At 39.9% G+C, this 16,565-nt stretch overlaps 1 protein-coding gene across 5 annotated transcripts in view; it reads left to right on the top strand.

The window, feature by feature from the left end:
• The window catches only part of EPB41L4A (erythrocyte membrane protein band 4.1 like 4A), a 326,052-nt gene that overhangs the window by 260,322 nt on the left and 49,165 nt on the right, over positions 1–16,565 (top strand). For 4 of the 5 annotated variants that reach the window (XM_049872192.1, XM_049872199.1, XM_049872172.1 and 1 more), the window contains 3 exons: positions 4,280–4,370; positions 6,890–6,973; positions 7,985–8,098. In XM_049872192.1, the coding sequence (XP_049728149.1) occupies positions 4,280–4,370; positions 6,890–6,973; positions 7,985–8,098 (289 nt within the window). The remainder of the gene's footprint in view (positions 1–4,279; positions 4,371–6,889; positions 6,974–7,984; positions 8,099–16,565) is intronic. The other variant, XM_049872182.1, reaches the window with a different exon arrangement.

The following is a 16,565-nucleotide window of genomic DNA, read 5'->3' as shown; positions in this document are numbered from 1 at the left end:
CATATCAAAAAATCACGAAGGTGGCACAGGACTGGGCAACATTTCATTCTGTTATACGCAAGGTTGCCCGCCATGAGTCAGAGCAGACTCAACGGCGACTAACAAGTCAGTCTAAAGGGATGAGGGTTGGAACACACCTAGGTTTATTCATCAGTTAGTTGCATAGAGACTGAGTTAACATGCTGTTCACCTTTCCTGGATGCTCTTTTGATTGGTGCTATTGGCACTGGGTTTGATCCCACTGGTGTAACCTCCTCCCCACCCCACACAGGGAAAACAGCCCTAGGCCCCTTTTATTTGTATTGTAAATTAGTAATACCTGCTGAGGACAATACTATATTTCAGTAAAGCTTAATAGGAGGAATTAAAGGTAATTATGTTGAGTTGATGGCCTTGGTAGTGAAAGGCTTAAGTGCTCGGCTGTTAACCAAGGTTCATGGTTTTAACCCACCAGGCTCTGCTGGAGAGAAGAACTGGTGGTCTGCTCCTGTAAAGATTACAGCCAAGAAAACCCTATGGAGACAGTTCTGCTCTGTCATGTGAGGTTCCTATGGGTAGAATTTGACTTGACAGTACACAGCAACAACCACCACCACTGCCCCAGGGCCATGCTATATAGGGGTTTATATGTGAGAAGCAGCTACTTCCCAATTCTGTGCTTGCAATTTTGAGACTCTGCCCTTGTGATGTTATTAATGGTTATGGCAAAATATACAGTGATTGGGCCCTGCAGATGTCTGAAAGTGTGTGCAGTGGCTCAGGGGAACTGATGGCATCTGGTTGATCACACCTGGTGAAATTTACTGTTATAGACCCCAAAGTTTTTATTTTATAATGTCTGGATTGTGGATATTGCGCAGCTATTATTGCTGGCTCCAACACAAGCTTACATTTAGTGCTACATGTATCTCCAGGCTTACCTTTGCATTTCAGGATTCCAAATAGGAATAAAATTTTGATGTTGAACCCATATCAAATTCCTTAGAATAATAGTTTTTAGAGCTCGTATTTGAAATCACTCTTTTCTCTGTTGAAGGTCTGTTTTAAAGTGTTTATCTTTCCTGATGGGTAGAAGATTGCCAATATGGGGAATACTTAAGTGTTCTTCTTGTTGCTTTTCAGTCTTAGTTGCCCTTGAGAGAGATTCTCTCACTTGACTACCCAATGTTCTCCTTGTTTGACATCCCTACTACTTGTCCTCTAAAGCATCCACCTCTCTGACTTGGCTGACTTTTGAACTGTTTTGAATGGGGCACAGGTGACAGTTGTGGAAGGAAGTGTATTGTGGTTTAGAGCTTAGTCTCTGAAGCCAAATCCATGAGCTGGGGGACATTGGGAAATGCCAGTTTTTCTCATCTTTAAAATGGGGATAATATTATTAGTAATCAAATCAATGTCAAATCAGTCTATTCCATTCTATTCCCAACTGCCCATGTAATACTTCTTCTGATCCTGACCTAGGCCACATCCCACAAGTTAACGGGCACAGTTCTCCAGACTGCCAAGCCTGTTCATGACCTCAGATGTCAGCTACAAGCTTGGGGGAACCCACTACACCCACACATCTGACCTGCTGGCTACAAATTTGAGAGCTTCCCACTATATCCTTAGGATACCAATCATAAGTTTCGGGGTCCCCACGTCCCCCAGACTTCTGACCTGTTGGCTTCCACTACTTCCTTGGGTTCATTAATTTGCTAGAATAATTCACAGGACTCAAGAAAGTGCTATATTTACAGTTACAGTTTTATTATAGCAAAAAGAATACAAAGGAAGAGACTCATAGGGTGAGATCTGGGAGGTTCCCAGTGCAGAGCTTCCATATCCCAAAGCATGCCTTACCTTCCCACATGCATCAAAGTCTATCACCAGCCAGGAAGCTCATGGAGCTTGTGTGTCCGGAGCTTTTATTGGAGCCTGATTACATAGGCACGATTGACTGAATCGTGTCCCTCACCCCTGAGGGTGCTAATGTCACGTGGTGGGTCCTTCTAGCCTGGCCTGGCCAAGCCCATCCAGGAGGCAAGTCATTAGCATAACTCTCAGGTTGGTCAGAGGCCTCAACAAAGACAGTTCGATCACTGGAGAAAGTCCAAGATTTTAGAGGTTTTCTCTCAGGAACAAAGGACAAAGACCAAATTCTTTGGGTAAAGTTAAATTCTTTACTATGCACTGCTTCATAGAATCAAAAGACGCATTGCATGGGGCAAATCTGCTGCAAAGGACCTCTTCAAAGTGTTGAAGAGCAAAGATGTCACCCTGAAGACTAAGGTGCGCCTGATCCAAGCCATGGTATTTTCAATCACATCATATGCATGTGAAAGCTGAACAATGAATAAGGAAGACCGAAGAAGAGTTGATGCCTTTGAATTGTGGCGTTGGCGAAGAATATTGAATATGCCATGGACTGCCAAAAGAACGAACAAATCTGTCTTGGAAGAAGTGCGGCCAGAATGCTCCTTAGAGGCAAGGATGGCGAGACTGCTTCTTACATACTTTGGACGTGTTATCAGGAGGGATCAGTCCCTGGAGAAGGGCATCATGCTTGGCAGAGTACAGGGTCAGCAGAAAAGAGGAAGACCCTCAACGAGGTGGATTGACACAGTGGCTGCAACAATGAGCTCAAGCATAACAGGAGTTGTAAGGATGGGGCAGAACCGGGCAGTGTTTTGTTGTGTTGTGCATAGGGTCGCTATGAGTCGGAACCGACTCGATGGCACCTAACAACAACAACAACTTCATAGAATTATTTTGAGGATCACATGAGTAAATAGATATAAAGTGCTTAGAACAGCACCTGACACATAGTGAATACCCAATAAATGTTTGCTTGTATTTGTATCACCAACTCATCTCCGTGACTCAAAAATCCTCAGTGACCCTGAGGCAATCTTTAAACTTTAAAGCTTAAACCAAAACTATTCCCCAAAGTCTTCTCTGAACCAAAAAATAGCTTATTTTAATTAGTAAAGTACATCTGCTCTGAGCATTGTGCTCTTTTAAAGAATTACCTGTGTGAAATCAAATTGACAACAGCATCTCAAAAGGTTGGATGGGAAGCTTAGGGAGCATTAAGTTTAAGATAATGGTGGTGGAATAATGTGGAAAAGTATAACGAGAATGGTAGCACAATTTGAAGAATGTAACCAGTGTTACTGAGTTGTACATGTGGAAATTGTTGAAATAGTGTCTCTTTGGCTGTGTACTTTTTCACCAAAAAAAAAAAAAACAAAAAACCTCAGCGATAGTGGCAATTACACTTTGGATTCAAGGACTAACTATGGATAACCCAGTGCCATCGAGTCGATTCCGACTCATAGCGACCCTATAGGACAGAGTAGAACTGCCCCATAGAGTTTGCAAGGAGCGCCTGGCGGATTTGAACTGCCGACCCTTTGGTTAGTAGCCGTAGCACTTAAACACTGCGTAGCCCTGCAAAATATATCACTGAGGAAAACATAACCTGCATGCCACATAGAGTTCGTTGAACAAGGACTGCAAGCATCTAAGCTGGCTGGCTCCCCCTGCTCATCCGAAGTGCCCAAGGTGAGGTGCCTGCACATCTATGCCTGCAAAGTCATCAGCCTCTGTCCTGCAAAAGGAATCAGACCTTCCAGGTGGGCCTGGGCCCTGCTTATCTTTCTTTTGACCATGATTGCCAGCATTGGATCTGCTCTGGGCTCCCTCTGCTGGTCCACCTGGCCATCTATTCAACCTGTGGAATAACAGCTTATAAAAATTCATGTTTGGACTTTTAGGAATGTTTGCATAAAAAATACATTTGAAATTTTTTTTGCATGTGAGTGACACAAATCATGTCTCTATTAATCTTTCCACTTGAATTACGAACTCAGGTTTGAAATACTTTTTTCATTTGGTTTGATTTTGAATGTAAGCTGTCATACATACCTAGAAATGGTAACTTCTTTACCACATAGTTATCAAGAACTATTATTTTTTTGTGTTCTAATATATGGTACTAAATATCTTAGAATCTTATGTTAATACTCTAAAGAAAGGCAGTGAAATGGGGACTTGAAGTCTCAAAAGGACCCACTTTACATAGTATAGACCCCCTAGAACATTGTTTTGTTGAAGGTTTAATACATGTCAGAAAATAGCACTTCATATTTATTGGGAGATTGATCATTCATTTGGAAAAACAATTTATTGGTAAAATGTGCCATTATGTTCCTAAAATTGCATTTTAAAATAACTCTTCTGCTTCTTGGTGCTTTTGTGATCTATATCTCCTTCCTTCTCCTCCTTTGCCTACTAGGATCAAATAGTATAAACCGGTTAACCACAAATATGGAAAATGGAGAAAACGAAGGAACAACTAAAATTATTGCACCTTCACCAGTAAAAAGGTCAGTGCAGTTAACTGCAGAAACACACAAATATATGCTGTCAGGAAAAAACAAGCAATTCTTCCTGTTGGGTAGGGTAAGAATCTTTTCATTTTGATAATTAACCAATACTTTTGATCAGTGGGTTCAAATAAGTAGGCTGTGGCCCAGGAATACTTCCAAATGCCAGTAAAATATAAAACCACAGGACCTGCCTCTCTCATTTGCATGGAAGTGTTCTTGCTGTCACAGCATGGTGAGATCACAGATAGTCTTTAAGCTACATTCTGTTCAGCTGTGTGAATATTCCACGTGACTTTTAAAATGCCATGATATAATGGACTGCTCAGAGGGACTTGTACAGTAAAGTAGATGATATTCATGTTTAATGTACTGTGCTCATTACAGTGGTGCACTGAACTGTGACCCTGAAAAGAGGGTTTATAGAATTTAGAGGCATCGGAGCTTCAGAAGTCAGGGATTGCATATTTATGAAGAGTTGTCATGGTCGTCTGCATCAGTTTTCCCAGCAGCATTCCCCAGTGGAAAACTTCCTCTTAATATATTACATGGATTGTTTCCCTGAAAGATCAGCCTTGTACCCTGTGAAGAACTATTACAGAGTCATTTTTTCCTATCTCCAATTATGTTCGCAGAACAGGATAGACACACAATGAGCAGTTTTCATTGCTCACTTTCTTTATCGAGATTGCTCCACACATCATGGAGAAGTCCAAGGAATCAGAAAATATGTGACCTTGAAACATTCCTAGATCATCTGGTTGATCTTTTTTAGTAAATAATGATGTCTTCACTCAGTCGAATTATGGCTACTATGAGGAATACAGCTGATAATTTCTCAGCGAAATAATTCCACAATGTAAGGACTCCCAGAATTGCGATGTTTTCCTCAGGGTTTTGTCTATATTTTCTTTTGTTCAGTTCTAGGACACTCTCTTTATAGGTCCTGTTTGGAATGACAACTTCTTTGCCTTTGCATATACTTCAGTTTCCTCTGCTTCCCTTAGCCAGCCTCACAGCTGTGGATAAACAGAGAGCCAGCTTGATCTGTATATACAGGGCATGTTTATATACATAAGAGCAGTAAGAACGTAAGAACAGTAATCTTCCATGAAATTCAGATCCCAAGCCTTTTCAGAGTGTACAGAAGGAGCTCAGTCCCCTTTTGTAACTGCATTCTTGCTGATCGGTACGATAGTACTGATACCTGAGGGGACACCAAGTTTTTCCACTGAAGCTCCAGATGAGCAATAGCCTAGGGAGCGAATGCAATTAATGTGCCACCGAGAATTTCATTATTTTTTAACTTTTGCCTGCTCTCCCAATTCCCCTTTCCTCTCCTTATTTCTTTTCTCTTTCCCTCACTTTCTCTGATTTATTTCACACACACACCTTTTACTGTTGTACTAAATACCATATTATTTTTCCTCATTTCAAAAGGTAGGTTTTAATTTGGGAATTTGGTCTTCAAAAGTTTTTTTATAACCTTCATAAAAATAATATATTGTTCATATGTAAAATCTACCTATTATGTATGGATGTGATCAGTAATATGCCTTTATCAAATATATCATTCTGTAGGCTTATATTTTATTAATTCCTGTATGGATATATAGTGCGCTAGGATGCAAGTTAATTTTCTCTTTTTGAAATGATTCTGTCATTTTTTCCTCTCTTTTCTTTGTTGGCTGTTATAAAGATCCCTGCTATGATCAAGTGTTAGAACAGTTATATAGAGGATTCCTCAAAAAGCCCGGGTTAAAAGTGGATTAGGAGTTAAGTAGCTGTATCTTTTTCTTAAGCTGAGACTCCCGGGGAGGTGAGAGATGACACACTTCTCTTCCTCCACTGGTGCCTGAAGAATTGTGATGAGTTCCTTCCTCTCTGTCTCCCCATGTGTTTCTAAAACAATTCGTTGGGATCAAATAACAACTCAGATATATTTACATTCCTAGGGCAGAAAGATGTTACCAGGTCAGGAAGTAGTATTTGAAAGTCATTCTAATTTGCAAGGATGATGCCAAGATATGGCAAAAGCTAGAGGAAAGTCAGTTTGGGTAGCCTGAGCCTGCCCAGAGCTGACCACCCTGTACAAATTCAGACCCAAGTCTAGAGCCAGGGGTCTCTGATCACTGTGGTCAAGCAAAGGAGCCCACCCCATGAGCCCACGTATCCCAGGTTTCCTCCTCAGCAGCTTTCTTCTTTTCTTGGTTCAACTATCACTCTTGCTTCCTGTCCTTCGGGTGAACTCTCTGAAATGTTTCTGAGCAATTGATGACCTGAGTGTTGTTGATTTAAAGCAGTAAAACTAGAAAGAAAGAAGGGAGAGAAAAGACCCAAAAGTACTTGTTGGAGACATATTTTTTAGGCTGCCACTCCATGTTCTTTTTGGAATGAGTCGTAGGTATACACAAGCAAATAAAAAAATTTGTTAAATACTTTTTATTGAAGAAATAAGTGTATGAATTAACTTATTTTCTAGTTAATCTACTTTTTATACTTTTTTTGTTTAATTAAAGCTTTAAGAAAGCAAAGAATGAAAACAGCCCTGATACCCAAAGAAGCAAATCCCATGCACCGTGGGAAGAGAATGGCCCCCAGAGGTAAAGGAAATCATTGATTTTGTAAAGGGGAGCAGTAGAAAAGGGTTAGCCGTTACAGCTCATTCCATAAAGGAATCCAACTGCCGTGTTATTATGGCTAGCAGTGGACAAGGCAGTCAGACTCCTAGATCAACGTGACTGAGATTTCTGAATCAGTACAATGTGTCCTGACGTGAAACTTTCTCCTGGAAAGACAGAAGACTAGAGTTTATTAAGAAACTGCCTGAGAGGTCATTAAGATAATATAGAGTAAGGTAATATATTTTTGAAAACTGTACATGATGTATTAATGATAATTTCTCTTATTTCATAGTTTTTATAAGAACTTTAGTTGAAAACTGTATCTGATGTATAGTGATTCTAGAAGATGCTTATTCCTAAAAATATGGGTATATTTAATTTCTTTCTGTTCATAACTGCCAAAACCAGTGACAGGCCTGCACCATAGGTTATTGTTTATGTAGTTTTGTTGGTTCCGGTATGGGCTCTTGGAATGACCACCCAGGAGTTCAAATTCTAGCTCCACTAATTCCTAGCTACTTTACTTGGGCCACTTATATTAAATATTTTGTATTTTCATTTCTTTTTCTGTTAAATGGGTCTAATAATTGTATGTAAGCACATAGAGTTGTTGCCACCAGGGTTTCCAGAAACTAGCTAAGATAATGACTATGAAGCCATTAGCTTGGTCAGTGACTGGAAAGTGGTGGGTTCATCATTAATGTGGATTGTTGTTTTTATGGTTGCTTTCATTTAAATGTGTTCATTTCTTACTGTTGAGGTCCAGTGAAACAAATGATGTAAATTAATGACTTCCCTGATTCCATTTACCAGACTTTACTTTCTTTCCTTTCAATAAATCTTGTCAGCAAAGAACTGTGTGTCCCCAGCGCAGTGAGCCCCTGAATGGACAGAATGCACACGGCCGTGGACGCACCGCTAGCTCAGGGTTAGGGTGTTTGCTCTCCAGGCCTCTGCAGGCAGTCGTTGACCATCCCTCTTTCATTCCAGTGGACTCTACAACTCTCCCAGTGACCGCAATAAATCACCAAAGTTCCCCTACACACGTCGCCGAAACCCCTCGTGTGGCAGTGACAATGACTCTTTGCAGCCAATGAGGAGAAGGTGAGCTGAACACAGCCCTCTGCTGTGAATCTTCCACAGAAGCTCTGGGTCCCGTTTCCATTTCTGTAAGAGGCAATTCTCATAATATCGTTACTGTTTCTCTCTCTAAGACAACAGGAAACTTATTCTTTTTGACATAAAATAAGCTAGAGATCCTGAGGCACTTCTCTGAAACAGCCAGAGTTTTAGAGAACAATCTTATAAAATACTGACAGGAACTTGCTTTCTGTATTTTCATTAAGATGAAAAGTTAATAATTTTAATTGACTAACCTGTTACATATTAAAAAAAAAAAACGAAACCAAACCCATTGCCGTTGAGTCGATTCCGACTCATAGCGACCCTATAGGACAGAGTAGAACTGCCCCATAGAGTTTCCAAGGAGTGCCTGGTGGATTCAAACTGCCGACCTCTTGGTTAGCAGCTGTAGCACTTAACCACTACGCCACGAGAGTTTCCCCTGTTATATATAGAATATATTATCATGTAATAAAATATTATGTATTATGTTAATATATATTTTAATATGTATTATGTTAAAATGTATCAAATGATCCTACCTGTGAAGATGAAATAAGTTTAAAATAAGGCTCCTGAGCTGAGCTGAGTGCTGTGCTCTCCAGACTGGTTTTTTTGTATAAACAGGACTAAAACCCCTTTCAGGGCACAGGGAAAATACACCCTGTTACATTTTACCTAACAGGGCAGATTAATTTTGTGTGATTATATTGGTATGTTTGTGTGCTTAATAATAATAATAGTAATTTAATATCTGGAAAGTTTGGACTTTCTGTAAAGCAGGTTGGGCATTGTAAGAGGTGCAAGAGAGGAAGACCTAGAAATGACTTACCAGTGAGATTCATTTCACTCCTTCATGATAGGGGCTGTGATTTACTTTGGACGCCCACAGAATTGTTATTTTATGAATGGCTTTTATAATTACAAGAAGTTCAGCTGATGTTGTTCTCAGATAACCATCAGGATTTTCTCTTATGCTCTTCTTCATGTTCACTGCTGCTTCTTCTGTTTGATTTCTTCTATTTCTGTCAGCTTCCCAGAATCTTGTTCCCCTGCCTTCTCTAACGAGGTCCAACTTTACTGAAACCCTTTGATGGTTAAGAAGAGAAAGGTCTACATCACCTTCACGTTGCAGAATTGAGAAGCAGGGAGCTAGATCACCAACAGTGGTTAATTAGAATAATGGAATAATAGTATTTGCTTGGTACTTACCATGTTCTAAGTACTGAGCAAAATGCTTGATATATATTGTCTCATTTATATGTTGGTTCCGGTATATTAACCCTATGAATGTTGACATTTATATCATTTAATCACTAGGCATTTCTAGCAGAGAGAGATTAATGTTGAGAATTGGTGCAAAGGTGTGAGGAAGGTTGAAGGAACAAACGGCAGAGAGTGGGGCAACCCAGAGATTTGAAAGCTGCTCCTGCTCTGAGCTGAAGGGAAGGAGAGAAGGGGGTGTTTACCCTGAGATCCAGAAGCTGCTTCCACCTTTGAGCCGGAACTCCTGAGCCTACACTTGCTGCTGACATGGCTGTAGGTACCACCACAGGTGCTGAACAGGAACACTCTTGCTCCCATTGCTGGAGGTGCCACCACTGTAGATAAAGCTGCTGGAACCACCCTTCTCATAGGTGTATGGGTGCTGCCAAACTGAAATTCCATTTTTCTCCTGTCTTCAAATCTTACCTGAGTGCCACTCTAACTGGTAAGGGAGTCCAGGAAAATGTGATTTTCAGACTTCCAGTCTTGGCAGTACAGCAGAGATTATAGAAGGTCAGTGTGGAGCTGAGTTCCAACAGGAAATAACTGGCCTAGCATTATTATCTCACTTTTATTTATTTCATATTTTATTTTTATTGTTGTTAAGAATATGCACAGCAGAACAAGTACCAATTCAACAGTTTCTAAATGTATAATTCAGTGACATTGATTACATTCTTTGAGTTGTATAACCATTCTCACCCTCCTTCTCTGAGTTGTTCTTCCCCTATTAATATAAACTTACTGCCCTCTAAGGTTCTTAAGTAATCTTTTGAGTTGCTGTTGTCAATTTGATCCCATATAGATAGCTCTTAAAAAAGCATAATGCTCAAGGCAGACCTGCTTTACTAGTTGAGCTAAACTTTGATTTTAAGAAGACTTCAGGGGATATTTTTAGTTTAAGCCTTAAAGATTTTCTCAGGGGAGGTGGGGCCAAGACGACTGACTAGGTAGACGATGACTCGGATCCCTCTTGCAACAAAGACTTGGAAAAACAAGTGGATCGATCACATACATGACAATCTACGAACCCTGACATCAAACACAGATCTAAAGAGTTGACCTGAGTGACCGGTGAGCGAAAAGCTGCGTCCTGAAGCAGCAACTGCCCTTGCAGTTCCCTGGTGCCGAGTGGCGGGGCTGATTGCAGCTTGCTGAGGCGGGGCTGGCATGGGACACAGCCCTAACCCCTAGTCCACTGGGGTAACCTCTGTAGAGACTCAGCCAGCGCAAGCAGGCTGCACGCTGACACGGCTAATGAGAGACTGAGCAACCACGGGGAAGCAGCGACTGTTTTTGGAGCTTGGAGCCAGGGTCCCAGTCAGAAAACCTTGGCGCCGGGCTTTGGACTGGGCGCAGGGGTGCTGAGCACGGCATCCTGAGACGGCGCAAACACAGGATGCAGCCCTAGCCCCCAGAAGTGACCTCGGGGGAAGCCAAGCCAGTGCACGCAGGCAATGCAGCGATGTGGCTGACAGGAGAAGTCACTGGGATGCAGTGACTGGTTTTGGAGCCTGGAGTGCGGCGTCCTAGCTGGGGAACCTTGGCACTGGGCTTTGGACTGGGAGTGGAGGAACTGACCACGGCTTCTGAGACAGCACAAGCACAGGGCGCAGGCCTGACCCTCAGGGGCAGTCTAGACCCAGCCAACGCACACAGGCTACACACCCCTCGGGAATCTCAGATAAAACAGTCATCACCAAGCAAGATAAGTAACTTTGTCTATATTCCTGGGTGCTACTCTCTCCTATCTATCTGATCTCTCCCCTCCCCTTCCCAGGCAGCTTCATTAACATTGGAATTTCCTGGGCCAGAGAGTGAAGTGCTCTGCATTTTTGTTTGTTTTTTTGTTTTGTCTTTTCCTAACCCATTCTCCTGACCTGAGAGAAGCAGCTACAAAAAACCCAGGGACCGAAAATCCTTCCCTGACTTCCTGAAATTGGACTAAAAATATAGAACCAGCTCCAGCCAAACATATGAGATCCACAGTCTTAGGCTTTCATCCCTACAGGGAACAAGGTGGGTGGCTATTATAATGCAAAGGCAATTCTGATAGAGATCTGACTGTAATTGTTTTCGTGGATTACTGGAAAGACAAGTTTCCCAGGACTGATATCTCTACCTATTAAACAGAGCCCTCACTGACCCACAATGGGGAACTGAGGGTTGAAGCTCCACCCAAACCACCTAGCCTTCTGCCATAGGGGTCTGAGGACAGTGACACCTACCAATCTGTAGAGGTACTTGCATTGGGTGCCTAAGGTACAGGTGCAGAGCGTACCCACCAAAGTGCTTTGGGAACAGAGACACATCTGCCTCACTGGCACTTGGGGGAAGCCTGTCAGCATCCTGCACCCCCTAGAGTGTGACCCCCTGCTGCTACTAGAATCTGGTGCACACAACTATCACCACTACTCCTCTAAGTGAATAGGTGACAGTCTACACCACACACTTGGTGACCCAGAATCAGATTCTACTCAAGAATAGTGAATGGACTCTTAGGCTTATATATCTGGTAACAGCCCAAACCACCTGGTAATAGGACATAAGTGATTCAAAGGCTACAACAGTCAAGACAGCACAATCTAGTAGCCCATGTATGTATATTGGAAGAAAACAAAACAAGACTCAGTGAGCAAATACAAAATAAATCATTACAATATCTTATAGATGGCTCGGAGACAGCAGTTGATATCAAACCACCTAAAGAAGCAGACCATAATTGCTTCTACAACTCCCCAAATTAAAGAATCAAAATCTTTCCCAAATGAAGATACAATCCTGGAATTGCCAGTTGCAGAAGATAAAAAACTAATTTACAGAATGCTTCAAGACATCGGGGATGACCTCATAAATGAAACAAGGCAATCTACAGAAAAAGCCAAGGAACACACTGATAAAGCAGTTGAAGAAATCAAAAAGATTATTCAAGAACATAGTGGAAAAATTAATAAGCTGCAAGAATCCATAGAGAGCCAGCATTCAGAAATCCAAAAGATTAACAGTAAAATTACAGAATTAGACAATAGGAAGTCAGAGGAGCAGAATCGAGGAATTGGAATGCAGAGTGGGGAATTGGAGGATAAGGCAATATAGTTGAAGAAAAATCAGATAAAAGAATTAAAAAAAATGAAGAAAACCTAAGAATCATGTGGGACTCTATCATGAAGAATAACTTGCGTGTGATTGGAGTTCCAGAATGGGGGGGATAACAGAAAATACAGAGAGAATAGTTGAAGATCTGTTGGCAGAAAACTTCCCTGACATCATGAAAGACAAAAGGACATCTATCCAAGATGCTCATCAAACCCCATATAAGATTGATCCAAAAAGAAAATCACCAAGGCATATTATCATCAAACTTGCCAAAACCAAAGATAAAGAGAAAATTTTAAAAGCAGCCAGGGATAAAAGAAAGGTCTCCTACAAAGGAGAATCATTAAAAAAAAATAAGTTCAGACTACTCAGCAGAAACCATGCAGGCAAGAAGGCAATGGGATGACATATACAGAGCACTGAAGGAGAAAAACTGCCAGCCAAGGATCATATATCCAGGAAAACTCTCTCTCAAATATGAAGGTGAAATTAAAACATTTACAGATAAACACAAGCTTAGAGAATTTGCAAAAACCAAACCAAAACTACAAGAAATACTAAAGGAAATTGGTCAGAAAATCAATAATATCAGTGACCAACACAACACAAGGTCACAGAACAGAACATCCTGATATCAACTCAAATAGGGAAATCACAAAGACAAATTAAGATTAATTTTAAAAAGAAAAAAAATGCTCAAAACAGGGAATCATTGAAGTCAATTTGTAAAAGATCATAATAATAAAAAAGACGGACTAAATACAAGAGGCATAGAACTGCCATATGGAGAGGAAAACAAGGCGATATAGGATGATACAAGTTAGGTTTTCACTTAGAAAAATAGGGGTAAATATTAAGGTAACCACAAAGAGGTCTAACAATTCCATAACTCAAAATAAAAACCAAGAAAAACATAACGACTCAGCAAACATAAATTCGACTAATATGAAAATGAGGAACACACAATTTACAAAGAAAAACAGCACAAAAAAGTAGGTGGAAAAATGAAATTGTCAACAACACACACAAGAAGGCATCAAAATGACAGCAGTAAACACAGAAAAAAAATTTTTTTTTCTGTGTTTAGTGCTGTCATTTAAAAAAATATATATACTTATCTATAATTACGCTGAATGTAAATGGACTAAATTCACCAATAAAGAGACAGAGAGTCTCAGACTGGATAAAGAAACACGATCCATCTATATGCTGCCTACAAGAGACACACCTTAGACTTAGAGACACAAATAAACTAAAACTCAAAGGATGGAAAAAATGTATCAAGCAAACAACAATCAAAAAGAGCAGGAGTAGCAATATTAATTTCTGACAAAATAGACTTTAAAGTTAAATCCACCACAAAGGATAAAGAAAGACGCTACATAATGATTAAAGGGGCAATTGACCAGGAACATATAACCATATTAAATATTTATGCACCCAATGACAGGGCTGCAAGATACATAAAACAAACTTTAACAGAACTGAAAAGTGAGATAGGCACCTCCACAATTATAGTAGAAGACTTCAACACACCACTTTCGGAGAAGGATAGGACTTCCAGTAAGAAGCTCAATAGAGACACGGAAGACCTAATTGCTGCAGTCAACCAACTTGACCTCATAGACTTATACAGAACACTGCACCCAACAGCTGCAAAGTATACTTTTTTTTTCTAGTGCACATGGAATATTCTCTAGAATAGATCACATATTAGCCCATAAAACAAACCTTTGCAGAATCCAAAACATTGAAATATTACAAAGCATCTTCTCAGACCACAGGCCATAAAAGTGGAAATCAATAACAGAAAAACCAGGGAAAAGAAATCAAATACTTGGAAACTGAACAATACCCTGCTGAAAAAAGACTGGGTTATAGAAGACATTAAGGAGGGAATAAAGAAATTCATCGAATGCAATGAGAATGAAAACACTTCCTATCAAAATCTCTGGGCCACAGCAAAAGCAGTGCTCAGAGGTCAATTTATATCGATAAATGCACACATACATAAAGAAGAAAGAGCCAAAATCAGAGAACTGTCCTTACAACTTGAACAAATAGAAAGTGAGCAACAAAAGAATCCATCAGGCACCAGAAGAAAACAAATCATAAAAATTAGAGCTGAACTAAATGAAATAGAGAACAAAAAAACAATTGAAAGAATTAACAAAGCCTAAAGCTGGTTCTTTGAAAAAATTAACAAAATTGATAAACCATTGGCCAGACTGACTAAAAAAATACGGGAAAGGCAACAAATAACACGAATAAGAAATGAGATGGGCCATATCACAACAGACCCAACTGAAATTAAAAGAATCATATTCAGATTATTACAAAAAATTGTACTCCAACAAATTTGCAAAGCTAGAAGAAATGGATGAATTCCTAGAAAAACACTATGTACCTAAACTAACACAATCAGAAGTAGAACAACTAAATAGACCCATAACAAAAAAAGAGATTGAAAAGGTAATCAAAAAACTCCCCCCCCCCAAAAAAAGCCCTGGCCTGGACGTCTTCACTGCTGAGTTCTACCAAACTTTCAGAGAAGAGTTAACCCCACTATTACTAAAGATATTTCAAAGCATAGAAGATGATGGAATACTACCTTACTCATTCTATGCAACCACCATATATCCCTGATACCAAAACCAGGCAAAGATACCACAAAAAAAGAAAATTACAGACCTATATCCCTCATAAACATAGATGCAAAAATCCTCAACAAAATTCTACCCAATAGAATTCAACAATATATCAAAAAAAAAAATAATCCACCACAACCAAGTGGGATTTATACCAGGTATGCAGGGTTGGTTTAATATTAGAAAAACCATTAATGTAATCCACCGTATAAATAAAACAAAAGAGAAAAACCACATGATCTTATCAATTAATGCAGAAAAGGCATTTCTCAAAGTCCAACACCCATTCATGGTAAAAACTCTCACCAAAATAGGAATTGAAGGAAAATTCCTCAACATAATAAAGGGCAAAGCCAACAGCCAACATCATTCTAAATGGAGAGAGCCTGAAAGCATTTCCCTTGAGAACGGGAACCAGACAAGGATGCCCTTTATCACCGCTCTTATTCAACATTCTGCTAGAGGTCCTAGCCAGAGCAATTAGGCTAGACAAAGAAATAAAGGGCATTTGGATTGGCAAGGAAGAAGTAAAATTACCTCTATTTGCAGATGACATGATCTAATACACAGAAAACCCTAAGGAATCCTCCAGAAAACTACTGAAACTAATAGCAGAGTTTGGCACAGTCTCAGGTTATAAGATAAACTTAAAAAAATCACTTGGATTCCTCTACATCAACAAGAAGAACATCGAAGAGGAAATCATCAAACCAATACCATTCACAGTAGCCCCCAAGAAGATAAAATACTTAGGAATAAATCTTTCCAAAGATGTAAAAGATGTATAAGGAAAACTACAAAGTACTAGTGCAAGAAACGAAAAGGGACCTACATAAGTGGAAAAACATACCTTGCTCATGGATAGGAAGACTTAACATAGTAAAAATGTCTATTCTACCAAAAGCCATCTATACATACAATGCACTTCCGATCCAAATTCCAACGACATTTTTTAATGTGATGGAGAAACAAATCACCAACTTCATGTGGAAGGCAAAGAAGCCCCAGATAAGTAAAGCATTACTGAAAAGGAAGAAGACAGTGGGAGGCCTCACTCTACCTGATTTTAGAACATATTATACAGCCACAGTAGTCAAAACAGCCTAGTACTGGTACAACAACAGGCACATAGACCAATGGAACAGAACTGAGAACCCAGATATAAATCCATCCACATATGAGCAGCTGATATTTGACAAAGGCCCAGTGTCAGTTAATTGGGGAAAGGGTAGTCTTTTAAACAAATGGTGCTGGCATAACCGGATATCCATTTGCAAAAAAATGAAACAGGACCCATACCTCACACCATGCACAAAAACTAACTCCAAGTGGATCAAAGACCTAAACATAAAGACTAAAATGATAAAGATCATGGAAGAAAAAATAGGGACAACATTAGGAGCCCTAATATACAAGGCATAAACAGAATACAAAACATT

This window comes from Elephas maximus, chromosome 2, assembly GCF_024166365.1.
Source record: "Elephas maximus indicus isolate mEleMax1 chromosome 2, mEleMax1 primary haplotype, whole genome shotgun sequence".
In the NCBI taxonomy this organism is placed as follows: domain Eukaryota; kingdom Metazoa; phylum Chordata; class Mammalia; order Proboscidea; family Elephantidae; genus Elephas; species Elephas maximus.
This window is presented reverse-complemented; position numbering and strand designations above follow the sequence as displayed.